The 27,738-nt window shown below is 38.3% G+C and overlaps 1 protein-coding gene across 3 annotated transcripts; it reads left to right on the forward strand.

The window, feature by feature from the left end:
* Window positions 1-27,738, forward strand: SOCS6 (suppressor of cytokine signaling 6). Of its 3 annotated transcripts, none has more exons than XM_063397382.1 (3): window positions 1-140; window positions 21,290-21,406; window positions 22,379-27,738. In XM_063397382.1, exon 3 carries the CDS (start codon window positions 22,504-22,506, stop codon window positions 24,106-24,108), a length of 1,605 nt encoding a protein of 534 aa, XP_063253452.1. In that variant the 5' UTR covers window positions 1-140; window positions 21,290-21,406; window positions 22,379-22,503; the 3' UTR covers window positions 24,109-27,738. The 3 variants fall into 3 exon arrangements, with proteins under 3 accessions (XP_063253452.1, XP_063253445.1, XP_063253460.1); XM_063397390.1 differs by lacking the exon at window positions 1-140 and adding an exon at window positions 178-270; XM_063397375.1 differs by lacking the exon at window positions 21,290-21,406 and having other exon boundaries at window positions 2-140.

A 27,738-nucleotide genomic window follows, 5' to 3' on the forward strand; every position in this document is an offset into this window, starting at 1 on the left:
GGGCAGAGGAGGCGGAGGAAGCGGCGGCGGCGCCAGGAACAGGGAGGCGGCGGCACGGCGAGGGAGGGAGCGAGAGCCGAAGCCGGGCCGAGCCCCGCGAAAGCAACAGCAGAACCAGCTCCTCCTTCTCCTCCTCCTCGGTGAGTGCCGCTCCGCCACCCCCGGAGGTTGCTCCCCGCCGAGCCCGGATGCCGGCGCAGGCCGGGCCGCACCGCTGAGGTGCCCGGGAACAGGCCCGCGCCGGGAGCGGGACACCGCGGCCTCCGCTGGGTGAGCGTCCCCGGGGCAACGGGCGCACCGCGGCCCGGCTCCCCCTCCCTTCACCGCTGGCTGCGGAGGGCTGGTGCGGTGGAGGGGGAGCCGGTGGATGGGGCCGGTGCGGTTCGCCACTTGCCCGCCGCCCTCTTTCCCGGCCTCCGCTCCCTTTGTTTGCTGGGCTCCCCGAGCCCGCGGCGGTGCCAGGCCCTGCGGAGGCACCGGGGCCGCGGCGCGGCCTGCCGGGCGGGCGGCGGGCGGGAAGCAGCGCTGGGCCCGGGCCGGCGAGGCGCTGCCCTGCCCCCGCCGTGACAGGAGGGGGTCCAGGCCGGCGTCTCGCCCCCGCCAGTCGCGGCAGCGGGGCCCGCCGGGCTCCCGTGCTGCTTCCCTGGGCCGCTGCCCGAGTGCACCCCGCGCCTGCTGGTGCCGTTATGGGGTCGGCGGAGTTGGGCTGGTTTCCCTTTAGCCCGCCGTGAAACCCGCCTTCAGCTGAGGCTTCTGTGTCCCCGTCTCCGGCAGCGCGGAGGTGGCGATTTGGGCAGCCGGTGCCGGGGTTTGTGCGGTGGAGGAGCCCCGGGTTGTTGCGAGGTGAAGGTGCGCCAAGGGCTCCCGAAAGGGCGAGCGAGAGAGGCTCCTTTCTGTCACAGGCAGCACTTAAAAACTTGACTATAACAAAAGCATTACCAAATCCGCAAACTTTACTCGCTTTCATTGTTCTTCGAGCTGCTTTTTACACTCTCTTTCCCTAATGATGCCACTTCTCTTAGAAAACAACTAGCCCATGGCGACCCGTTGAAGAAAAAAGCTTCTGCAAAACAACAGGGCTTTGAGAGGCTGATGCTTCTGTGATGCGAGGGTACTTTGGCTATGTTTTTCTTCCTCTTTTTATTTTTGTCTTCCCGTGCTTTCAAAATCATCTTAGTTTGGAACACAATTTTTTTTTTTTCTTATGGAGTAAGTTATTGCATTAAATTAGTTGGTCGCAGAATATGCTTTAGTCAGGGAAAATGACTTCTCTTAAAAACTTCTTGTGCCCTTTCACTTTGAGGTCCCAACCTCTCTTTCCTACACGCCAGGAATGTTTATGCTATGTCCATCCTCTTAATACACCTGTAGTTAAAAAAGGCCTGCTGCAGGCCTCTTGTCCTGGAGAGTTGCTGTCTGCACAAGTACTCCAGGAATAATGCATCTGCATTTCTGCTCGGGGTGGAAAGAATAGAACTGCTTCTGTTTCTAGTTTTTGTTTGTGCAAGTATATACGTCTTTGGATTGTGGAAAATGTGGAAGCTTTGGTGCAATTATGAAATAAATTACTTGGCTGGAGGACTCTAAACGACTAGAGAATGTGTAGGTATTTTTTGAGTCCTCTGCAATAACATAGTAGTCATAACTCACAGTTTTATGTGTAACTTAAGAAAGACAGTTCCAGCTTTTTCAAAATGCTTAGTGTTTTGATGTGTTAAAAAATACTTGGAGTCTTCACTTTCTATTCAATATTTCTTTGGTTTGTGGCATTGCGCTGTATTTGGAACTGAGCTTTCACCTGAAACAGGTTCACCTTAATCATTCTTAATCAAGGATGTATTCCCTATATCCTAAGTTTTGAGATTTAAGTAGATTTTTTTGAGTTAAAATGTAATGAAATTAAGCCTTAATACTTGTAAGTGATAACAGTGTATTGTTATACAGACATACCCACCACATTAGCTAATTCCCTGGATAGCTGCAAGGGTAGGGAGTAGTTAGGGAGAAGCTCTGTGTTGTTTCCAGGGGTTTCATGAGCATCACTTTATTGCACTGCGTGTATTGCAGCATTGAAGTGTTTGCATGGATTCGGGAGACGTGATGGATAATTCTAAGCTTCATAAAAACTTGACATACTGAAACCTAAAAAACCAGTTGTGTATTAATTTATAATATGCTATTAACTTGTTTGATCCTAGATTGTGAAGTTGCTCAGTAACCTTGGGTTACTCTTGGAGAGGGATGGTTTGAAGAAATGGTAACTGGTCCTTGTTGTTCTGGGAGTAGATTACAGCTTCTGACTCTCCTTAGCATAGCGAATTGGTGGAGTGAGAGAGTGAACTCTTAACAAAAAGTTGTTCTTACAAAGCAAGTTGATTATTTCTGCTCTTTCTTATGATTCTTTTTATAGTCTTGCAGTAATTTGAACATAAAGAGTTGCAGGACTTCATTTGGCAGGGCTGCCCAGAGTTCACTACATATTTGCTATGCTATTATTGGCAGAACTGGGGCCATAGTCCAGGGTAATCCCTTACTCAAGTGCCTTTTTTTCTCTTGCTTTACTGCCCTCTTGGGCCTACACAGCACTAGTTTGGTAGTGTTTGGGTAGTACAATGCAATAATGTAAAGTAGATAGGAAGGAGGCTGTTCTCGGCTGGTGTGTGCCTCAGTGTTTTGTTGATAGGGCTTTAATGTGTGTTAGCAACAAATTAGAGAGGATAGCTCAAGCAGTTCTGATGCTCCAAGGAAGAAAATAAGATATAAATAGTATAAAAGGGAATGTCATGCAGATACTAAAATGGCTTGAGTATAAATTGGATAGGATGAAAAACAGAACAGAGACATCTTATGCCATGTAACTGTATATTTTGTACTATGAAGTATTAAACTGAGAGCAAATACAGAAGTTTGAGTTTACTATTTTTTATTTTTTTATTTTTCAGAAGAGAAATAATTATATCTGTAATGTTCCTTGTCCTTGCATTTATTCTAGAATTTGTTTGCATTCTGTTTTGTTGCACACCTAATTTTCTGGAAATAAATACCAGTCTTCAGAAGACAAAGTTCCCAAGTTCTTACCATCTCTGTCCTGGTGCCTTCCAATACGTCTGTAGTATTAGAGAAAGAAGTATCCTTTAAGAAAAATGTTCTTAAAAATTGTTCTTGACGATTTCAGATCTAAAGTTACATGCAACACTATGTTTTTTAGAAAGGATTATTATGCTTGTAGTGGGATATTTATTGTCCAGGATTAAAAAGCAGCTTCATACCACTCAAATATATTTTTGATACAGCAGAATATAAAGATTCATGATACATAGTACATTCCTTCTTTTATTATTGTTTATGCATTTTCCTCTTGAAATAATTGATTTCTGAATTAAAACACTGTACTATGCAAGTTGAATAAATTTCTGTGTTAAAAATAGTTACATTACTTTTGAAAGAAACATTTAGAAACTCATAGCTTTGGGGTTTTTTGTTGCAGAAGTTTTTTTCCCACTGTAGCTGAATGATCTTAAGCTATTGAAACAAAAACTTGTCACCTACTTAAGCTCTCCTGGTGAATAAAACCAAACTGAAAACAATCTGGCCTATAATTATTGCCCTGGATGAAAATGGAAAGCTGACTGTACGTAAAGTGTTGACTGATACATTAAGGTGTTGAAAAAGGGTACACAAACTTTGCTAGAGTCTACACAGACTGAATTTGAATAGGCAATGTGAAGCAAAATCTGGCTTAGTCTACTTATTGCGAGAATCAAAATTTTCAGATCAAAGCTCTTCAACTTCTTAAGCTTACTTAAATAAAAGTTGCTCTGGATATTTTTTTTTGCCAGTTTTTGTGGTCTTCTTTTGTCATGTTAGGGCATGCAAACAATAAGCATCTGGAACTCCAGACAATTTTAGAAGGCTTTGAGGTGTATGGCTTTGCAAATCTGACTGCTCTTCATTAGTTTGTAACGTGGATTTAAGAACCTATCTTTACATATTTTTAGAAGATTAATTAAAGTATTGTCTCTCATGAATTTTTTTTTCTGGAAAATAGTATAATAAAATACTTTGGAAACTGTTGGTCCTTTTCTGTCTCCTTAACCATTCACATAACACTTTGGACTCTGAGGAGCTCAGTTGGCCTCATTTATGACAGGGATGTAAGCCACATGTTACCTAAAAAATTCTTTTTTGGTTGATGCATCACCAGGAAAACTATGCAAGTTAAATACGTGTGTTTGTTTAGCATGGATGTGAGTACATTGGCTGACTTGTTCTGCCTCTGACTTTAAACTCCATTGAAGGAATATGAAAAAAATCTTTCTGGCAGGTAAAGCCAAGCATAGAATGCTGGCTATAGACATTTCTGTCCAGGTGCTGCTTCCCTAACATTGCTTCCTTTTGTGTACATATAGGGTACATAGCCTCTCGTGCTCTGTCTTCTGGGAAACATTCTTTTTGTGATCTGCCAAGTGCAGTAGTTTGGCAGTTTTAAAAAATCGTAGGTTTGTAAATGTGTAGGTTTTTGTTGTAAACACCAAATAATCTTGCTGTTAACTGCTGTAAAATAATTTTGGATGAGAGCCATTTTCTCTGGCAGTGAAGGTATAAATAGCAGATGTTAGTAGTTTTTTTCAGTTAAGTGGTCTGAAGTTAAAAAATTAAACCATGAAAATGAACCTGTGCATATTGTTAAGTAAATCACACAGATGATACATGGATGGTATTGTTCTTTGCTTCTTAGTGCGCTGTATAATCAGCAGTTGTATTTGTGTCATTTCACTTGGGTGTTTATGATACTGACCTGTAAGAGGAGTTGTGTAAAGTTTTGATGGTCCTGAGTTCATATGGTGAAGGCAGCTAGCAGATAAAGTGATTAATTTTAGCATTTGAGATTACCAAAGTTTTGAATGTGCATTTTTCCTCAAGGATATTCTGTATTGCTTAAAACAGTACATAGAGTGCTACTTTTGAAAATATTGTTGGAAATGAGATTCCAGTCAGACTTGGTTTTACAGTGTGTGATCTCTTGTTTTTTCTTGTGTAGTTTTATTCTTAATTAATCTTGACGTTTTCTGGTAAATGTGTTAAAACAGTAGCTTGTAGGAGTTGTGAGTAGGTGATTGTTTTTCCTTCTCCAAAGCAGTCTGCATTCCTCAAATAGGCTGAGAACATAGTAGGCTACTCCAAATGTTTCTGAAGCATGTTTGGTCCCAAGATGTCTGCAATACAGTGGTCAAGCTTGCCTTCCTTTTTTTTGTTCCTTCTGATTTAGGGCATTCTGTCTCTCCTGGCTTTGCCTCAGTAAGTGCTGCAGGACTGGGCAGTTACAAGCTGTAATTTTGTCTGGTTTTGGCATCAGTAATGGGTTTTAATACCCTCAGAATCCCTTTGGGTTAGTAATCAGGTATCAGATTAGGAGATTTAATAAAATAGAGAAACAGAGACAAGTGTCAGCAGGGCAAAGGTTTTTGATTACAGGTGTGCTTCTAGGGTGAGCTATGTGGAAGCTGTACTCCAAAAACAGGGTAGGCAGCTTTTCAGATGGATGTTCTTTCAGGAGCTGGTGGGAACTGGGAGAGTAAGGAATTCTCGCCATATTCACAAACAGAAGCTGTTTGTGCAGGAATACTGGTTTGGGTGAAACCTGTGCTAGGGTAGTTTTCCAGGCTGGAATTTTGGTCAGCCTGAGGAGACTGACTCTAGAATAGTTGGTTTGTGCATTCAGAGGTAGGAATCACTAAGTTATGTGTAAGAGCTTAAGTCTTGGTCTGTGTAAGGAAGGTGCCTGGTGGCTTTTTTTATTTCTTCCCCTCCCTGTTCTCTCTTCAGCAGAAAACAGAGACAAAAATAGTGCTGATCGATGCATGCTGAAACATTGACTTTCTTCCTCTTTTTGGCTTTTGAAAGGAAAAGAGCTTCTGGTTAGTAGTAAGTAATGCTGAGAAGTTATAAAATACTAGCCATAGGCCTTTGGCATTATTTTACGCAAAAAAATCCAGCTACTTGGGAAAATACTTAATGTAAATGTAAATATGCTGTGGCCCCTTACTGCAGGCATAAAAGAGAGTCTGTATTCACCAGCAGCACTGGTCTGAGCTGTTGTTTAATCTGGTGATGATCAGAAGACAGTGAATGGAAGTTATATCAGTACTGACTCATGTGTCCTGTGTATTACCAAAATCAGTGGTTTTGGAACCTGCAGTGTTTTAAATGTTGTTTGACAGGGGAAAAAAAGAACTAAAGTTCTATGTATCAGCACTGAAAAGTATGTATCCCCTCTATTGTTTGGAGGGTTTTGTCTTTTTTTTTTTTTTAATTGGACTAATACTTGTGTTTTTTCTTCATTTTATTTATAATGTGTCTTTAAATGTAATGTCAGAGTGGGAAAAAAGAAAGTCAGTGTGCACGTACATGACTCTTTATTTGTGATTGAACTTTGAAGCTTAGCTAGCTTTTGCAGCCAGGCTTCGATACTCCTGGCTCTGCAGAAATTTGACCTTGCTCTGGAGATAGCTATCTTAAGGGCTTTGAGTTTGTGTAAATCTGATAGAGCACATTACTTCATACAGACAGTGAAAATTTTATCTTTGATGCTGTGTATGACAATTCATACACTGATATGAAGTTACTCAGTGTAAAGCACATTTTTTTCATGTCCAAGTTGAATACAATGTACAGTGAGGAGTCCCACTGAGTTAAGTGTCTGCTCACAGTAATGAATCTTTATTGGGTTAGGACAGAATATTAGCAAAATCAGATAGTTTAGGACTAAGTGGAAAATGATTTTCTGCTACTGGCAACATTATTTTCAAAAAACCATGACAACCCCAACCCAACCGTCTTCCAGTGTGCATCAGGACAAAACAGTGTCTGTCTAAAAACTGCAGTTAATATATTCCCCATCAGATTTGTTGGTTGGGGTAGTGAGCCATTTCTGTCTGCAGGTGATTAGAGTGTAGGTGTAGGAGAAAAAAAGAATTTCCTGATCTTAATCATGAATAATTAAGTCTCTCTCATTTTGACCCAAAATGAGAAAATTTGCATGTAGAGTAAGCTTTGCCAGAACTGGTGTAGTCCTGTAAAAAGGTTTTACTCTGACAAGCCAGAACTTTATGAAAAAGATGGCTAGGCAGCTTTGCCTGTGCAGTCAAAATTCTATTGCTATTCTGGTCAGTGTGCAAGTTGTACAGTGTTATACTGTGTGCCTTCTTAAAAGCACCCTTGGACTTTAACGGGTGAATTTAGAAATTTATTTGATGTCATTAATTTATTTAATGAGAGATAATACTCTCTCTACAGGTGTGTTTACCCTGAGTACTTGACAGTACTTTGATCACAGCCATGTCTCCCGTTTCCTATGTGTAGATAGATTCTAAACCATAAAGAAAATAATTCATTTACTCTGTTCTTATTGGGCCTTCTGCCAGGGAAATTGAGAAGGGAAATATTTTAAATAAGCTGTTTTGCATTCTCACTTTCTGAAATGCAGAGCTTGGATTACTCTCTGCAGTTGGTTCTAAGACCTTGGAGGAGCAGCCAAGCCAAACACAAGGGGGATCAGTGGGCACCTAGTGCTTAGTGCTTGACTGATCAGGGTTCTGCTACTGGAGTGTGTTCCAGGAGACACTGCTTAATTAGAGGTACTCAGAATGATTGCCACTTGGGCACCACCTGACTCAAGATCCCTCCAGTCTTTAAACAAGGAGAAGGAAATTCTGCTCCTGCCTTTTCACCCGCTGCCTTCTGGTTTGTTGTGTTGTGCTGGCTTGTCTGTAAAATGAACCTTACTTTCTGTTTTGCCAATTGGATCTCTTTTCCTGACCATGAAAGACTGATCATTCTGTAGCTAATGGTATTTGACAATCTCAGTTGAATTGTATCTCATTAAATAGTATGAGTGTTCTGGAACAGAGTTGAGGTGCAACCATGTAAGAGTGGGTTCCTTATGCTTGATATATTAAATTCTCTTTTGCCTTTAAAATGGATTCCCAAGTGGGTGTGAGTGAAGCAGATTGTTGTCACTGTTAACTTGTTTAGGACCATCGATAATAGGTGGATGTTGGGCCTGTCATCCATGTAATGGGCAAAATGTTTCTTCAGTGAAATATGGAATTAAATACAGAAGTTCGTAGCTAAAAATACGCTTGTTATTTGCATGTTCAGGTTTCACAGACTACAAGCAGTACAGGTTGCATTTCCCAGTGATGTAAAAATATAGGATACAACAGCTTGTTAGGTAGAGCTCTCATTCAGAATGTAAGATAGCCACAGTAATTTTCCACTTCTGTCCTTTCTGTATGAGGACTACCCTGAACACCAGCCTTTTGGCTGCTCTGTAGAGTGAGAAGATTGATATTGCTTCTTCTCAAGCTGTTCTGAAGAAGATTAACTGAGTTGAAAGAAGTGGTCTAGATAAAGATAGTGTGCTTTTTCTCATCCCAGTGGAGTAAGCAACTGATTTGAAGAGGGAAAATCTGCATCTGACTTTATGTCCAAATTCAACCTGCATCTGAAACTGTTGCCGCAGAGTAGGATATCTTAAGAATGAGAATCTCCTTTCCTGGTATCTAGGACCACTGTCCAAGTAATTAGACTTTGTACTTTGATTTCCATTTGTGCAAGCTCCTTATGTGATCCAGAGGGATACTATGATCACGCTTCTGCTTGTCAGGGTGCCCATAAGAAGAAGTGGTTGCCACTGAGTTTTATGTGGCATAATTCTGTGTGATGATAGACCATTTTAGACATGTAGGTAAAGGTGTTAACCACACGGTAGCCACTGATACGGTTCTTTTAACACTAATTACTTCTGCTTTTATATACAAAAAATAAAACTGAAGGCTACTGAGGAGCTTTTAGTTAAAAGAAAAAGAAGTCTCTGAAATTCTGATACTTCCTAGATTAAGCTGCTCCCTGTATGTGAAGGATTTTCAAGAACGACAAAGGTCGATATGTCTGTGAAAATTTTAAGGAACCTGACTGTTTTTTGTAGGATGCCTAAAGTACTTGCAGCTCCTGTAGATTTTTAGAGGGATTGCTTATGCTTAGATACTGAAAAAATAATCCTAACTTGGACAAAAACCAGATTTCTTATCTCTATTTTAGGTAAGAGCAGTTCTGACCTTTGCCTTTTGTCAAAATGTACTTTGCTTTCAAACGTATTTTTAGAAAGCAGGCCATCAACCTCAGTGAGACCTGTTGTGTTACACGCAGAATGGGGTAGGGGCTGTGAGAATGCTTTGTGCCATGCTAGTGACACCAGTTTAGCCAATTCAGAGCTTGTGTCATGCAAAACTTAAACTCTGGGCCTTGGCCTATTTGTTAGTCTGAATTTGCTTTCTTTGCGGGTTGTACTTCAATCACTTTAATTAATGGTTTAGAACTAACCTTGAAAAGTGTTTGGATATTTTTGCCTTTTTTTTTTTTTTCTTTACTTTTTTTGCTGCTTTCCTATTTTTTGGTGGGGAAAAGGGCATTTGTTTTATATTTTTATTGTTACCATCCTCCATAACTTTGGTGGTTTGCTTTTATTTTTTTCTACATCTTTTAAACATCTTTAGCTACATACCACTGATGGATCCTCTGCTCCTCATCCTGTTACCTGATAACATCTTGGTACTGTAACACAGGCTATTCATTTACTTACTGCTTTGATAAACAAAAAAACTGGGCTGAAAGGACTTTATAAAATATCTCCTAAATTGTGAAGTTTTAAATGAAGTCAGGAAGTTGAATCTTGGCTTGAGGACAGTGGTAGAAAGTGTACTGAAAGGTTTGGTATATCTCAAAAGAATGATGAAACCCAAGCTCGTGTGTTTGATTTACTCCTCTGTTGTCGGCAAACTCCTGAAAGGGACCACAAGCTTTAAGTGATCTCCTGCAGCACGCACAATTTGCTGTTGCAGTCAACTCCTGGCGCTGCACTTGCTGCCATCTTAGAGAGGTGGGGGAGACTTCAGATTTAGGTAGGTAGGTGTTTTCTCAAAATCCCAGTAACTCTCACTCCCTTCCCCCAGAACTCCACATTATATGAATTTAAAATTTATGTTTCAGAATTAAATTACCTTAGTTTTGTTTGATGGTGCTTATTATTCAACTTATGAATAATCAAAAAAGTGGAAATTAAGTTCTGTATATTCTGACTCATGATGTGTTGAATAGAGCATCAAATACCTGTGTACTAACATTTAAATGCTGGACATAGAGACAGTCAAAATGTCCTTAATAAAGCAAATAATTCTGACTGGAATTTTGAGTTTAATTGGTGTACTGTAAGTAAATGGTAGGGCTATGGTTTTAAAGCATGTTGGAGAGCAACATTAATGTAAACATTTTTGTCCCTCATGTGAAAGAAGAAAGAGAATTGGTCAGGAAAGTCTTCTGGCTTTTCTCAACTTCTGAGTTCTTGGACTTTGAACCTTAATTAAATTTTCTACTGTGTTTCCTATATAATTGGTTGAGATAAAGGATATGAAATAAATTTTCTCACTATGCTGTTCGAGGGAAACCACAAAGGATTTTACTTGCTGAGAGAAGTTAACTGTGATTATTTTAGTGATAATGTTTTAAATTTTCAAGAAAGTAAACTTGTCAGTGGAACTTAGAGATCATTTTTTGAAGGTTTAATATTTTGTGCTGCTGGTTTCTTAATGTAGTGATATAAAAAGTATCTCCTAAAAAACATCTCTTTGTAACAGTTGATCATAATTGAAAAACAGGTCGCAGTGACAAACTACTTTTACTTCTAGTGAACGTGGGTGGTATCTTTTGGGTCAGAGGTAAACATTTTTATGTTACAATGAAACAGTTTTTGTGAACAGTATCTGTCTGAAAAATGGCGTTGCTTCATGTCACTTTTCTCCTTGGTTTTCAAAATGTTTTTGAGTTCCAGAGAAAGCTTTTCCTGTATTTAGAAATGCCCTTGGATTTTTGTATATGTAAGAATATATGAATTTTTGCTCTGTCAGTTGGGACACTGTCTATCTGCTTATTTGATAAAACTTGGTTGGGCAGCCCTGGAGGGGCTGCAGGGCATACACAGAAGCCTTGCGTGGCTGAATTTTCTTTCTATGGGAAGTAATGCTAAAACAAACAATAGTCTCTGAATGTGAGTTTAACTCTTGAACTTTTGCTTTCTTGGACTTTTGAGAAGTGACTAGGGAACTTGGTTTCTTGACTAGAAGCCTCTTTCTTTATATGAGATGCTCTATTGCAGTTTTTTTTCTTTTTTTAATGTATTTGTTGTTATTGCAGGGATTAGAATGACCTTGATCAGCTAAATGTAATTATTGTTTAAATGTAGCCAATGCCTTTTCATCCCAGGTCTTTTATAGTTCACTAAATATCTATCTCTCTTTTCAATGAATTTTACTGAAAGGATGCATACACTTTCAAATTATGTGTATGTTATGTATGCATTGTAGGAACACAATTGGTTATTGCTTTGGAAAGATATTGCTGTCTTTTGTTAAAAATATGAATTAAATCTATGATCATTTCACAAAATTACTTTTCTTTCACAGTGCACAGATGAATAATATTCATAGTTGAGTAATATTCATAGTTGTTGGTGTTTGTTAGAATTTTCCAGTGTTAGAGCTGAAAGATGTGAACTGATTTAATGTGCAAAAAAAAAAAAAAAAGGAAAGCCATAGAGCTAGGAGTCTGCAGGTTATTAAATCTGAGTTGTATGGCAACCAAATGTCTTGATGCAAGGCAAGGAGTCTGTACTATTGACAGTAAACATTTTTAAATGGTCTGGAGGGGAATGGTGGGACCTTTGTGACATCCATGTAGCAAATACATTGTATTTCTCTCTGATAATTTAGTAAAGAAAGTCCCAAAACAGAGGTCAGTCCTTTTTTCTCTGTGATTCTGGGGACTGTCCTTATTAGTTGCTTCTTCCTCCTCAGCATGCTTGGAGATTGCTCTGCGTGTGTGAACTCTGTACAGATGTTGTGGAAGATCTTTCCCCTTTTATTTCTCTTTAATCAAGGCACTGTGTTCTTTTCCCTCAAACCATAAATGGGTTTATTTAATCCTTCCATTTATATAGAGGGTTAACTGTCTCATAAAGAATTGCTGTATCTTAGCTTGACTTGAGAGGATAGAGTATTATCTTCTAAGGAAAGAAGGCTTTTATTCTTATTGAAGGTGTCCTGGTGGAAGCAGGTGGGGCTGATACTGTAAAAACATTGGAGATTCTACCTGGTCATACAAGTTCAAAGGGTCATTCGGCCTCAGAGAAAAACTATACCGGGGAGGTTAATTTGGAGTCAGCCTCAGTCATGAGATCCAAGGCAGAATGGTACAAGATGGTATAAGGCTGCACTGTATTGCTGTTTGTTCGGGCCTTCTAGAAGCACTGAAAAATAGGAAAATGAATCTTCCTGTAATTACACGTTCTCCAGTTGTAGAACATGACTGTGCTGCATATGTCAGAAAAGCAGAATCCTCTTTTTCTGTGTAGTGAATTTTCAAGCCAGTCTCTATCTTGAAAACTTGTTTCAGGTGCTTTTGTTTCAGCTTGTGTATTTGGTAGACAGATCACTAGAGAATGTATTTGTCTTTTAGAGTTTAATAATGTTTCTTTTGTTCTTACTGGAATATATTAGATAACTGAATTTGAATTATTGCTTGAAGAATTTAATTGCTAAGTTTTTGGTGTATTTTTTAGAAAGGTTGGGTTGGGTTTTTTTCCGTCTGGATATTTTGAAAGGAATCTTATTACCTGGAGCTAATTTGTGCAGATTTTTTTTTCTTCTCCTTTTTTAATATCTTTGATGCCAGGTGGATTATTTGTAGGAATAAAGGCCAATTACATATGTTTCTGGTTGTCTGTCAGATAAGCATAAATAACATAAATGTAAGTGAGCAGTTTACCACTTGCTGGTGAAGGTACTTGTTTTACAAACATGGGCTATGAAGCCACCTGTTGGTTAGATAGTGTGGCAAGTGAGGTGTTTAAAATAAAATTGTTTGTTTTGGGTTTGTTGTGTTTTGGGATTTGTTTGGTTTGGGTTTATTTTTTTGCTTGTGAATGTGATGTCATAGCTTTCCTTATATGTTATTTTTCTCATATTTGCTCCTGAAGAAAAGAATATTCCATATTGCACCTTAAAGAAAGCAAAATTATCAGTCATGCTTGCTTGGTGCTATAGTAATTTAAAACTACTTCCTCTGTCTTCATTTTCACTTCAGGTGACTGGAATGGGCAAAAGCAAAAAAGATAACTATAACAAATTATCGATATAACAAATTATAAAAGATGAAAATAACAAATATTACAGCTCATAATTTAGGGAGAATGACAATATTTAAAAATTTGTAGTATAGTGGCATATCTAATGATGCTGTGCAAACCCTTATAATTTTCAGCAGAAATGTGAATCACAGAATATTCTGAGTTGGAAGGGACTAGAGGTGAGGGGAGGCTGCCCCCTGTGCAGAGCAGGACAATCCCTCCCTTGCTCAGCTGGCCATGCTGTGCCCGATATGCCCCAGGACAGGGTTGGCCCTCCTGGCTGCCAGGGCACTGCTGGCTCATGTTCAACTTGCCATCAGCCAGGACCCCCAGGTCCTGTGGCACTGCCTTCCTGCATCTCATTCCCCAGGCTGTAAATCCAGGCTTGCCCCATCCCAGGTGCAGAACTGGGCACTTGCCCTTGTTAAACTTGTATGGTCAGTGATTGCCCAGCCCTCTAACTTGTCAAGGTCTCTCTGCAGGACCTCTCTGCTCCTACCAATTTTGTCATCTGCAAACTTGCTCATTATCTCTTCTAGTTCTGTGTCCAAATCATTTTTAAAGATGTAAAACAAGCACAGGGCCAAGGATGGAGCCCTGCAGAGCCCCACTAGTGAGAGGTCGCCAGTCTGATGTCACACCATTCACTGTAACCCTTTGTGCCCAACCCGTGAGCCGTTGCTCACCCATCACATGCTGTGTGCTGGACATTTTGTCCAGAAGGATCCTGTGACAGTACCAGAAAGTACTGAAATCCAAAAAGGTATCAGTTTGCTTCCTTTGATCACCTAGACAGGTTCCTTTGTCATAAAGGGAAGTCAGGTTCCACAAGCAGGGCTTTCCTCTCATGACACAGTGTTCTGGCTGTGACCAATAACTGTGTTGTCCTCCAGGTGTTTTTCAATACCTCCTATAATAACCATCTCTGTAATTGTGCCATATGGAATGAGGCTTTTCTTTCTATTGCTTTTCCTGTATTTTCCTCTTTCTCCTCAAAATGTGTTCCCTTTTTTTTTTCTAGTGATTTTTTCTCCTGGAATCAGGAAACACACATGTAATGTAGCATTATGCATTATCTGAGTGGTGTATTTCTGCATTACCCATTTGGGACGTGCCACTTGTACTGTGGCATTCATTGGTGACAGAGGTTTGGCATGAGAAGCTGAATGTCTGTTCTGATAGCACAGTAGGAAAAGATCATTCATGGTACCTGTTTTATGTCTCCTCATCAAAGCATTTGTTTGCAGCAGGCCCTTTTCAGCTCTCTTGGTTGGTGTTTTGGAAGTTGTGTACAGTAACAACGTTTCTATTCTTGCTGTAGAAACACCAGACCAAACTTTGAAAGCAAAACCAAATCAATATAAGTCAATGTGAAGTGGTAGCATTTAGCTGTTGCATGTCTGCTGAGTGTTTTCTTTCCTTTTTTGGAAGGGCTGGAAAAGTGTTTCTCACAATTGTATTATTTTGTCACTAACATTAAGAGTAGCCAGATTATTGCTGACCACAAAAAATCATTTTGAGAGAATGGTCTATTATTGAGAGAATGCTTTATTATTTCTGTCTTTGTGGCATATGCTTTGAACGGATGCATAGCATTTCTAAAATTGTGTTTGGAAATGCATCATTCAGGATTCAGAAATCAAACTGCATTCTGAATTGAGGTTTAGTACCTGCATCTGTACAATTGTATATGTTATATTCAACACACATTCCAACATCTAGATATTTATGCATACTTTTCAATGAAAAGAAGCATAAAAATTCTGTTTTTTGGTTGTCTTTACTGTGTTTTTCCTGTTCTTCCTTTCATTTTCACTATATTAATTTCAAACACTTATGTTGTTCTCAAATATGTAGGCACAGAATCGGTTCCTTGCCACCTTAGAGCAAAAATATTTCAAAATGTGCTCCTTTTACAGAGTGTGATGTTGGTCCATATTGTTAAATGAAACGCTGGTTTGTAGAGCATTATAGTTTTACAACTTTTCAGACTCGTAACTTAGCTGTGTTATAGTTCGAGGATTGCATAAATATCTTGGAAAAGCGTAAATCCTCCTTGTTATCATGCTGAGGCTACCTCATACCTTGCAATGGAGGGGAAACATTTTGGTGTATTTATCTTCTGTCAGGATGGGTAGGGAGATGGGCCCTTAGTTGGAATGGGATTCTCATGCATTATCTCCCAGGAAGTCTAACCTTTGCTTATGATAGAAACTAAACTTAATTTTTGCTGACAGACAGTCTGCTGCAAGGCTGGCTGCTGCATTCTTGTAAAACAGTAAGAAATGAAAACAGAGCCTGACTGAGCATTATTCTCACTCTTCGTCTGCTTCTGCACAGCTGTATGAAAACTTAAAGCAAAGGTTTATTTGCAGTCAATGAGTGGGATTTCCTGCAGTGAAACACATGAACATGTTAGGTTTCTTTAGTGACTTCTCCCATTTAATCAAAAATGTTCTGCTTTTCTCTTTTTCAGTGTGTTGGCATACATAGAAACTTATTTTTGTTTGCTCCTTTTTCCCTTGCTGTAAATCAGGGTTTTAGAGGCAAATAGTGGCTTCATTTTCCTGATATTTTTTTCCACATGATTGAAACAATTTGTTAGCAGTGTGCTTTATTATCATACGTTTTCTTAAAAGGAAGTGATGAAAGGTGGTACTTGTGTCTGTCTTTTAGGAAATGTATGAAAAGTACATCTGCTTGGTTCCCTGTTTGGATGTTGGCTCTCAGTTTGTGAGAGATCTAGCAGGAATGGCTGAAGTGGTTACTGGCTGTCATCCACCCAGCTTCCCTGGAGTTTCCTCCTCCAACAGCAGCTCTGGTATCACGATGCTGTGTGTGCTCTTGAGACTTCAGTTTAACACCCTCACGTTAGTGTGCCCATGGTAGCTCAGGAGCAGACATGGATCCCAGCCAGCCATCCTTGGGTAACAGAGATGTAACCTTGGCTGAGGACTGCTAATATTAGTAACTGAGTTTGACTATTGTAGTGACGAAATTATTGTAGTTACAAGACTGTATATACACATATGAACTGTAACAGAGATGCCATTTAACACCCTTAAGTTACTCCCCAGAGGAAAACCACCAATCAGATAGAAATATTTCGTTCTGCAACCAAATATGGGAAAGAACAGGAGTTACTGCAAGCACTCATGGATTAAATAGTGTTCAAAGAAAGAAAATGGAAAAAAAGAAAAACAAACAAATCTAAATGTTAAAGGTCATTCTTTTTCAACAGCAGGCCAGGGAAAAGTAGTCAAGGTATTTGGACTTCTCCAGTGGCCGTGTTCCTGGTTTTGCATACTTTTAATTCCCATAATCAGAAGTGATAAAGAAAAATTCCCTTGTGTCAAGTTTTCGTAATTAATCTACCCCACTTTTCTACGTATTACAAAATGTATACCTTGGTTATTCTCTGCTAAAGGTTGGTAGCAATTAGAGTTACTCTATACTGTATTAGAACCATAGTGCACATGGGCTGTTTTCTGTTTAAGCTTTGTAAAAGGAGGAAAAAAAATAGGAGAAATGATACAACTAAATTACATGACTCATTGTTGGTTGTTTGTTTTGTTTTAAATTGCAGACTGTATAAAACCTGTTCACTTTTATTGCCCTGTAGAGAGGTTGACCATACTTTCCTCAGTAGCTCAAATCTTAGAGGGTAGAAATATAAATTTGTGGTGAATAACTCAGTGTCTGGGTCTTTGATTAATTAGCTTTAAAATAGGAGGCTTTAAATACTCTTGAATTGTTATAGGTGTAATGTACTGTCAGATGAGCTTCTCATCCGTTTTTTCCTTGTTCCAATTTTATGTGAAGTTGTACACCTTGCACTCCCTAGAAAAGCAGTTATGCAGGTCAGAAGGGCTTTTATAAAATTCGTGATCATCTTAAGACAGTGTTCATCCATTAGCAAGCTAACCTCTTTTAAAACCATTCACCATTTTTTGTTGTTTTCAAGGTATAAGAGTATGCAATGGAATTTAGATTACTTCATTTAAAGACTCTTCTTACTGAAAAGGTGCATAATGTAGGAATTTCCTTGAAGATCAGTGAAGGGAAAAACCTCACCATCTTCAGTGTGCTTATGGCATGCATAGTGAAAAAGCCAAAAGTTGCCATGTAGTGTGTATGTTCTTTTAGAAACTGATGGTGTTTGAAATAGATACTGAATCTCTCTTTGCTTAATGAGTATTTTATGTGTAGTTTTTGTACTCATATAGCCTGAAACTCTAAGTACATAGCAGGAAATACCTTGAGTCAGTATTTTGTATACTGGTTTGAAGAAAAACTTGCAGTGATACAGACATACTTCAGTATTGAAGTAAAGTTGATGGGAATGGGTATGGAGAGCAACTTCTTAATAATTCATATAAATCAATTTAGTAACTTTGGAGAAAATTTAGGTGCTTAGGAATTTCCAAAATACAGCACTTGAAATCTGCATTACCTTAAGATGCTGTTTTTGACATGCTCTTCCAAGGAATGCATAAATATATTTCAGTGAGAATTTGGGGAAAGCAGGAGAATGACACATCATACTTCTGCAGATTAGAATAGGCTTTATTATCTGACTGTCATGAGAATCTAGTGCTTGTCATACCCAGGAATGTAAAAACTTTTCACTTTCGAGGTATTTTTAGTTATTTTGCTAATATAAATAATTATGTTAAATTACAGCAAATAGAAATTGTAAATGATGTAAGTCTTATGATGATCCAATATAAGAATAAGGATTGTATATTTCTAAGTGAACGACTGACTTTTAAGAAATGATGCAGGATAATGTGGGTTAAAAAAAATCAAGTTCTGTGCTCAACTGTTTCACTTTATGGAACTAAATAAGCAGATCAATATTTATTTTAGAAAATTGATCTGAAGTAGCATTTGCTAATAATTTGAAGTCATTTTTGTGATACTGTTTTTATTAAACTTTTTAAGGACAGTTCTTTCTTTAAGCATGAGTTGTATTTTGCTGTATGTTTCCATTGTGATGTTGTCTATCCTAACTCCTTAAAGTTAATCCTGGTTTACTTCTATTGTGGTGCATTTTGGCAGCATTATTTATAGTATTTGTCTTGGGAAATGACTATGTCTAACATAAAAATGTGAAAAAGAACAGAAATTATTAAAGACAGTATAATCAAACTTTTTTGCAAACACTGCTTCAAGATAGCTACGTGATTCCAATCTACCAAAACCTTTTTTACCGTCAACTGAAACTACTCTGAAATGTTGGAATATTCAAACCAGATTTGCAGAAACTGATATATATTTACAACTTCCATAATTTTTCATGCATCAGTGCTTGCCTCCATAATAATTAATGCACCATTGCATAGCCTGCTCTTCAGATTTCCAAGAAGCAACTTGTAACTTGTAGCCCCAATTATCTTCATAATAATTTCACATTTGTATGTGATTGATAAATGTTGCTCTTCCTTCAAGCGAGGTGTGCAAATTTAGTTTTCATTATTTTTATGTGCAAAAGGGAACATGCATTTGCTGGGTAGTAATCTGGTAATTTTTGTCCAGAAGGGCTGACCTGTGTTTTGATAACCTGCATAATATTAAAGATTCTGAGATGCAGAATTTGTGATGAAAGTTCACAAGTTTGAATTTCATTCATCGACATTATTCTGTGCATTAAGATCTCATTCTCTTTCTGGATTTGATTAATCTCTCATTTTCACTCCGTGTGTTCCAGGTGTTTCTGCACAGATAGCCACCAGGCTTTGGGAATACATTGGCAGAGTTCAAGTCTGTTTATAGGTGCAAATATCTGCCAGAAGAATTTCTAGAGCTGTCTCTTGTTAGGCTGTCTAATTCACTGTACAGCAGATGGCACTGGAAGAGCACATTGGTGGGAGACTTCAGTCACACCGTAATTCATGCAAAATACTAATGAAGCTGTTGCTCTGCTGACGGTTGGGAAGAAGTTGCATAATTCATCTTAATATATTCCAGGAAGGGGTGTATGCCTGGGCTCTCCTGCTCCAGCTCTATTAGATGCAGACTGCAAAGAATTCTATACTTGCAAGCATATGAGTGTATCATATATTGAGGGCTGTTAATACAACGTTTTTAAACACATTGATATGCAATGCATAATTAGCTGGTACTCTCTGAGTACGTGCAAAGAAGGAAGAGTATCGGGATCAATTAGGATATTTGACTTTAGGGTGTATTTGTTTTCTCCTGTCTTGGATAAAATATGTGTAGGAGGTATTGCAGAGTGGATCTCATATGGACAACTTGTTTAGAGACTTGCTCTCATGATGTGAGTAGGTTCAGTTTACTTTGGAGAGCTTAGACCTGGACTGTCACTAGATTTTTATCATGTTCTCATGCATGAATGAACTGGGCTTCTGGATAGATGCATGTTGTTTATGTGCTTTACAGTTGATTATCAAACCTTTCTTATATCTTGACATGAATTTTTATAAGGATGCAACTAATAAGCCAAGCCATGCAATTTATAGAATCCAGAATATACTGAGTTGGAAGAGACCCATCCGGGTAATTGAGTCCAGCTCCTGGCTCTGTGCAGGACACCCCAGGAATCACGTTATGTGCTTAAGAGCATTGTCCAGACACTTCTTGAACTCTGCCGGGCTCTGTGCTCTGACAACTTCCCTGTAAACCCTGTTCCAGTACCCAACCACCCTCAGCGTGAAAAACCTTTTCCTGGTATCTAACCTAAATCTCCCCTGATTCAGCTTCATGCTGTTTCCTTGAGTCCTGTCACTGACCATAAGAGTGAGGAGATTGGTATCTGCAGACAGTACCTTGCACAAGGAGGGGGAAACATTTCTGGAAAAGTGGAAATAGTATCAGCTTGTGGATGTCAGAAGCAGTTGGAGAACACTGTGGATTTCACAGGTGGAGCTGATGTGGCAGTTCCCAGGCTTTTGGTACTATGTACACAGAAACACAGTTAAATGCATCAAATGAATGCTCTGACTTTGTTAGTTTAGAAGCATGCAATCTTGAAGTTGTAATTTTCACTCATTTTATAGTTTAATTTGGTTACATATGACAAAAAGAGTTCTGCAAATTGGAAAGGTGTCAAAATCCAAATGGTTTAGGAATAGAAGATCAATGACATTTGAATCTCCTTTTAATTGACATGTAAGTCTCCCTTTATCTGCACTTGTAGGAAAATAGTGTTTTAACCTTTGAAAATTCATACACATAACTCAGGATTGTGTTCAAATTGTGTAGCTGGAGGATAGTGTTTTAGGATTTCATGACTCCTGATACAATATTCATGTTAAAAGTGGGAAATAACTAGTGAACACATCATAAAATATTGGTTCTGGTTTTTTAGGGTCTTAATACTCATTTGTAGCAAGGAATTGATTCTTAGGCTTTTGTCTAGGAAGTGTTTTAGTCATGTTTGTTCTTTGAAAGAAAGATTTACCTTCTTGGTAGAAAGTAAATCAGTTTAGAGACAAGAGAAACCTTTTAGTTTCTCCCCATTGAAAGAAAGGAAAGTGTTATTTAGTTTGGTAATTAAGAAAATGAAGTGGAAAGATCTGAATTTGCTCTAAAGATGGACTTGGGGAAATTTTGGAAGTTATGACAAGGACACAGAACCACTCTTTGAAATAGGCAGACAGGGCTAGGGTATAATCCAAGTAAATCAATCTTTATTGCTTCTGCTTTTTATGGAGCAGTGTCCATCCCTCCAGCAGCAGGGGTTTACTTAAAAATTTTCAAGGTATTTTGTAGTTCAGAATCCATAGATGCATCACATACCTTTTAGTTTGCTTTGGGTATAATCCTTTACCCTTATGTACTTGAAGTCTACAAAAGTTGGGCTGGGCAACAGCAATAGGCAATGGACTGCTTTTTGGTTATAGTAATCATCATCTTTCCATGCTTTTATGCAGGTTTTGAGTGCTTATTTAAGAAAATGGTATTGTTTAGTTGATAAAACTTATTTCAGTCCATTGCACTGTTTTTCTTGGTTTGCTTGTATTGTGATACTCTGGGAGAAAAGTGGGAAGTGTGTATATAAGGGCTGTTTTACTTTCCCCTCAGTCTACCAAGGTTGGAAGATTTCTTGAAAGATTCTTAGACTCCTTCAGCTTGCCATGCTTAGCCTGGAGCCAGGCTTGCTGCTGCAGGTTGTGCTGCTAACATCGCACATGTTTGGAGGTACGTGGAATAACAGTTACTACTTATTGCAGTACCTACTTCTGTGCGAGTAGCAACTTCCCTCTCTTCTCTTTCCCATGCGTTATCCTTTTCTTTGCAGAGCTGTTTGCTTTGGAAGGTCTAGCTAAAATTAAAATGAAACAAACCAAGCCCCTCCAAAACACAGTCAAACCTCAATCAAGATAAAAAAACAGTCCAAATGATCAAATTTGTGGGTACCTGATTCTGCAAGATGCCAGGTGGGAGCAGTTGACTGGAACTCGAGCAGCTGTGTCCACTAGGTCTTGGCAGAAATTCTGGAGGAAGAAAAGTTCTAATAATTTTAGGCAGTAAGAGCCTGTGACTTGGTCTTCTGTGCCTAAAACAGATGGGAAAACATCTCTTTCACAGAAGTTCAGGAGGGGACTTGCTCTAAATGTATGTTACTTTGCTGTTAAGGAAACTATTTTTTCACTACAGTTAGTTTTCCTATAAATATGTAACCTTCTAAATATTACTCAACTTCCTTATGTAGAGAGAGTATGACCTTATAAGACCATTTTTTTGGGACCAATCACAGTTTAACCTGCATGTAGGAATTCTGTTGAATAGAATGTTTTCTGTAGTTTTATCTATTGTAGTTACTTGTGTGGTGATTTTCTTAGGAGCCTTCGGAAAGAGAGGAGTGTTTATGTGATTGAAAATTATATATAAATACATTAAATATATGTGGCTGTGAGTGTGATGTAAGGTGCGTGGATGTTTCAAAAAATACCATGCTGAAAGCAGAATGAAGTTGTGGAAATCTCCAAGGCCAATGAAGGAGTTTCATTTTTTGAGCCTGATTGTTTCAAAGTCAGCTCCCTATTTTTACTTTTATGTGATGCCCATTGTCAAAATACTTCATTTTCTGTTTTGGAGCAGGGGAAACCCTTATAGATAAGTTTTGAAATATTTCTTTTGTGAATTTAATTGTTTTTTATTTGTTTCCAGGAAATGGCTCTTGAAGTTAAATGAGGCTGGATAAAACACATAAATGAAGCAGAAGCTGCTCTTCATGTGTTAGGGCTATATCACCACAAGCACTGCTGATCAGCCAGATTTGGTAACTTGTCATAATGAAGAAAATTAGTCTCAAAACAATTCGCAAGTCCTTCAACTTAAATAAAAGTAAAGATGAAAGTGACTTTGTAGTGGTTCAGCAGCCATCATTAAGTGAATTTGGAAAAGATGACTCCTTGTTTGGCAGCTGCTATGGTAAAGATTTGGCTAGCTGTGAAGTCAATAGTGAAGATGAAAAAGGAGGCAAAAATAGATCAAAAAGTGAAAGTTTAATGGGTACGTTAAAAAGGAGGCTTTCAGCAAAACAAAAACAGAAAGGCAAAGGCAGCACACCATCTGTAAGCTCTGCAGATGATGACACATTTTCTTCCTCATCTGCTCCAATAACCTTCAAAGATGTGCGAGCTCAAAGACCTCTGAGATCCACTTCCCTCCGTAATCACCATTACAGCCCAACTCCATGGCCCCTTCGACCTACAAATTCAGAAGAGACTTGCATCAAAATGGAAGTGAAAGTCAAGGCCTTGGTCCATTCCTCTAATCCAAGCCCAGCGCTGAATGGTGTTCGAAAGGACTTCCATGACTTGCAGTCAGAAAATGTGTTCCAGGAACAAACCAATGCATTAAAAAATACGGAATCTCAGAACGGGGACTTGCATCTTCATATTGATGAACATGTGCCTGTAGTTATTGGATTAATGCCTCAGGACTACATTCAGTATACTGTGCCTTTAGATGAGGGAATGTATCCTTTGGAAGGATCACGTAGTTACTGTCTGGATAGTTCCTCACCCATGGAAGTTTCGACTGTTTCTTCTCAAGTGGGGGGAAATGCTTTCCATGAAGATGAGAGCCAAGTGGATCAGGATGTAGTTGTTGCACCGGATATCTTTGTGGACCAGACGGTGAATGGTTTGTTGATTGGTACCACAGGAGTCATGTTGCAAAGCCCAAGAGTTAATCATAGCGACGTCCCTCCACTCTCACCTTTGCTACCTCCAATGCAGAATAATCAAATCCAAAGGAACTTCAATGGATTAAATGGCACAGATGCCCACGTGGCTGAAAGTATGCGCTGCCATTTGAATTTTGATCCTAACACTGCCCCAGGAGTTGGAAGAGTTTATGACTCTGTACAGAACAGCGGTCCTATGGTTGTGACAAGCCTCACAGAAGAACTGAAAAAACTTGCAAAACAAGGATGGTACTGGGGCCCCATTACACGCTGGGAGGCAGAGGGAAAATTAGCTAATGTGCCTGACGGCTCGTTTCTCGTTCGAGATAGTTCTGATGATCGTTATCTTTTAAGTTTGAGTTTTCGTTCCCATGGAAAAACTCTTCACACTAGAATTGAACACTCAAATGGTAGGTTTAGTTTTTATGAACAGCCAGATGTGGAGGGACATACGTCTATAGTTGACTTAATTGAACATTCAATCAGGGACTCTGAAAATGGAGCTTTCTGCTATTCGAGATCCCGGCTGCCTGGATCCGCAACTTACCCAGTGAGACTGACAAATCCAGTATCCCGGTTCATGCAGGTGCGCTCCTTGCAGTACCTGTGTCGTTTTGTAATACGTCAGTACACCAGAATAGACCTGATTCAAAAACTGCCTTTGCCAAACAAAATGAAGGATTATTTACAGGAAAAGCACTACTGAAAGCTTACGGGAATCTTGCATCTTGCACTTTGGGAACAACAACAACAAAAAGAGATTGAATTACAGTTTACAGACTTTCATTATTATCAAAATCTTTTGCTGCCATAAAAATATTTCATTTTTGTGTGTTAAAGAAAAGTAATGCATTTGGATTTATGTTTGTTTTGGGGGGTTTTGTGTATTTTGGGAGGCTTTTTTTTCTTGTTTTGTTTTGTTGGAAAGACTGATCTCAAGTTTATTTTTAGAAGTGTGAAATAGCTATCTTTCATCAATGTGCAGATTAATCACAATGTGAATGATCAAATTCTCCTTAATTTCCCCCAAGTCCTTTGCTGCTATCCACTGTGATTTTTATGCATTGAAAGCACATTTCATGTGTATTCAACGATAAGTAAAACTCAAATAAAACTTGTTGAATGGATTTTTTTTCCCTTTAAAACAACCTTTGGAAAAGAATGATCATGGATAAAGAACATATTGGTATTCTAAATTACTGATTTTACATCTAAGTTAAAAACTGTTTCCTAGTGTCATAATTAGACATTTCTATAGAGACATGCCCCAATGTATAGACAGAGCTGTGTGATAAGAACATGGTTTTGCAGCATATCGTTGGGAAAAAAAAAAAGCCTTCCTCCTAAGCCTTGTACTGTCTGTACACTCTTGTGTTTGAGAAGGTTGGTTCAGCCTTCTTCTCATCTCAGTGTTTTGTCCTCTAAAAAATGGCCTTTAAAAAACAGTCTATGAAAGTTAATGTATAGTTCCGAGAAGAAAATTGTGGTATTGGGGTCTTGTAAAATATTACCTTTTATAATCATGCCATCAGTTAATAAAAGAATACCTACCAGGTCCACTCTTTCTTTCCTTTTCCCTTCTGTCTACTCTTGCAGAGTAAGGGAGGGAAGTTTCCTGGATTTGTAGGAAGTCTCTAGGAGTTATCATGGGAACATAAATTTATAACCCATTTTGGGGATGGGGTAAAATTTCTAATAGGATAATTTCTACCATATTTATATTCAAGCTACTTGAAATTTTATAATTTCCATTTTTCTGCATTTTCCTTTTGCTTCAGAAAGTACAGTAATACACTAATGTCCTTTTGGATCATTTCCCCCTTTGTTCTATATTCTTTGAGGAGGAAGGAACAGGACTGATAACATTTTATATGGGAGATGTTTCAAATGCATCTCTGAAGTGCTGTTCTTCTAGCCTTTCAAATTATTGGGAAGAGATGTTTGGATATACAGTGACCACAGAAAATGTTTCAGTTTGCAATCATGAAATATGTTTTGACATATGAAATATTGAATCAATTAAGTAAGTGTTTATGATATCTGTCAAAGATTCTGGCATTTGAAAAGCTTACAGTTATTCTAACCTTCTGTAGGGAAAAAAAAAGACTTTCAGTGGGGAGTACAGGTTCTACACTGTAATGTTTTCATCATGCAAGGTTGATTCATGGCATTTCCCTGTTTTATTTTAGTTTGGTTTTCTTTTCTCCCATGTTTCTATCACTTTTATGAATTACTTGCTAAAGGGGTCATGGCTGGCTTGGGAGGGAGGCCTGCCTCTGCCTTGCTGAGAGGCCTTGCTTTACATGCCTCTGCCCTCTGTTTTGTATTTTAGAATGCATATTCCCCATCTCTGGTAGAAGTGGCTAAGGAGTAAAGATCACCTTAGGAAAAAAAGTCCATCTTTGATACATCTTTCTTGTTTGGGTCATTTTCTTCTCATTATTTAATCTAGCATTTCTGTCCCCTAAAATGAGTCTTTAGAAGTGAATACAGTATTGCTGCAAGGTGGTGCAGTAGCACTACATCTTGGGTTGCCTGAATTGATAGACAAAATTTATATTTTTTTAATTTATTTTTTTGACCATAATGTTTAACTAAAAAATAAAAAAGAAATTCAAAGGTATATAAAGACTGCCTTTGCTTTTAAGGGAGGGAGAATAAGGATTTCCTCTTTAGTCTGATAAAGTTTTAAACTTAAAAAAGAAAATAATCTAGAGCAGTCTATACATGTAATTTGTTGGCTCTGCCATGGAAATATATGTGTGAAAGGGAGAATTCTGTTTTCTTTTTTTTTCCTCTACTGACTTCTCCCCCTACCCAGTCAAGTCCCGTCCCCCCTCCCTTGAATCAGGATCACTAACTTTATTCAGAAAGGCACAATAACCTATTGTATGGTACAGTGTTCTGATTCTGTCTGTGGGGAGGAAAAAGAAAATCATTTTTATGGATTTTGATGCATACTTTTGGAAGAAAACCTTGGCATTTACTTCACTTTAAAAATTCTTTCTCCATACTAGAGGGCCTATGCATTCTGTAGAAATCTTTGAAAGGTTATAGTATATAAAATATTTTGTTTGCCACTTAATACCACTATTGAATACATGAAACATATGTTTATACTATGCCACATGCATTAATTTAGCAGTCATTGCATTGAAACCTAAATATTTGAAGCTATAATATCCTGGTCCTATTGTGGAACTGAAAAGCGTGCAAGAACACACATGCTAGAATTCTTGCCCATGCCTTTATAAATTTCAGTTGTTCACTCATAAATGGTGCTTTTTTTTTTAAAGAAAAAGACTGTTTCAGCTATCCAGTTTTTGAATTGCCTTCTTTGCTCTGTTCTTCATCTGTGAACTTAATCAGGTCAAGTTAACTTTGCCATTTCCTCACCCTGCCATAAAGGTACCACAAAAGGAACACTTAAAAGTGGTTGAGGTCTGGGATGTAAGAACCGTAGAGCACTTTGCTTTCGAATACAAAATGGTGATGATATTTCTACTAAACTCCAAATACTTTAAATCAGTAGTAAGTAGACATGAATACTTATTTTTACAGGTTTCTTTAATCAGAACCTCAATTTATTTTTTTTTTTTTTATACTGAGGTGTTTGGCCAGCCAGGAGAAGGAACCCAGAAAAAATACTTTGAAAACATTAAAGATACTTACAATGTCTTATTAAAAAGATTAATATAAAAGAAAAACAGTAACATTTAGTTATGAGTCAGCTTAAAGCACTCAGAATAACTACAAAATTTGTGTTCAATTCTGCTTTGTGAAAATTAGAGGAACAAAGTGTCCTTGACAAGTAAAAGAAAGATGATGGAGGATATTTTGGGGACCTTTGGAAGTAAGTACACTAGGAACAAAAGCTAACAGACTATGATCCCTATAGAGTAGAAATATGGCTATTTATTCAACAGAACAGTTTAAGTGTTCAAAAGGTATGCTTTTTATGCAATTGAACTGAGGAAAAATGTTTTTGAAAATGAAACTTTAAAATAAAACTCCTTTTTTGAGTGTCTGAAATGATTGACATTGTTGATAACTTTGCTTTACCAATTAGAAGAGTAAAACAACCCCTTGTATTTGGAAATAATAAATTTGCACAATTTCCTCTGTGGCTTTTTTGTTTTATGGGGGTTTTGTTTTGGTTTGGGTTTTTTTGGTAAGCCAGTGTTATAAACAACTGAAAGTGATGTCTATTCTTTGATCTGTTTGAAGGATATAGCACTTATCCTGCTGTTGACATAGTGAATGCCATTTTTTTAACAAAATGTAATTCTGTCAGAAGAATCAGAAATGCAATTATTAATTAAACTCTTTGTTCTCA

The sequence above is a fragment of the Prinia subflava genome, chromosome 1, assembly GCF_021018805.1.
Source record: "Prinia subflava isolate CZ2003 ecotype Zambia chromosome 1, Cam_Psub_1.2, whole genome shotgun sequence".
Taxonomy (NCBI): Eukaryota; Metazoa; Chordata; class Aves; order Passeriformes; family Cisticolidae; genus Prinia; species Prinia subflava.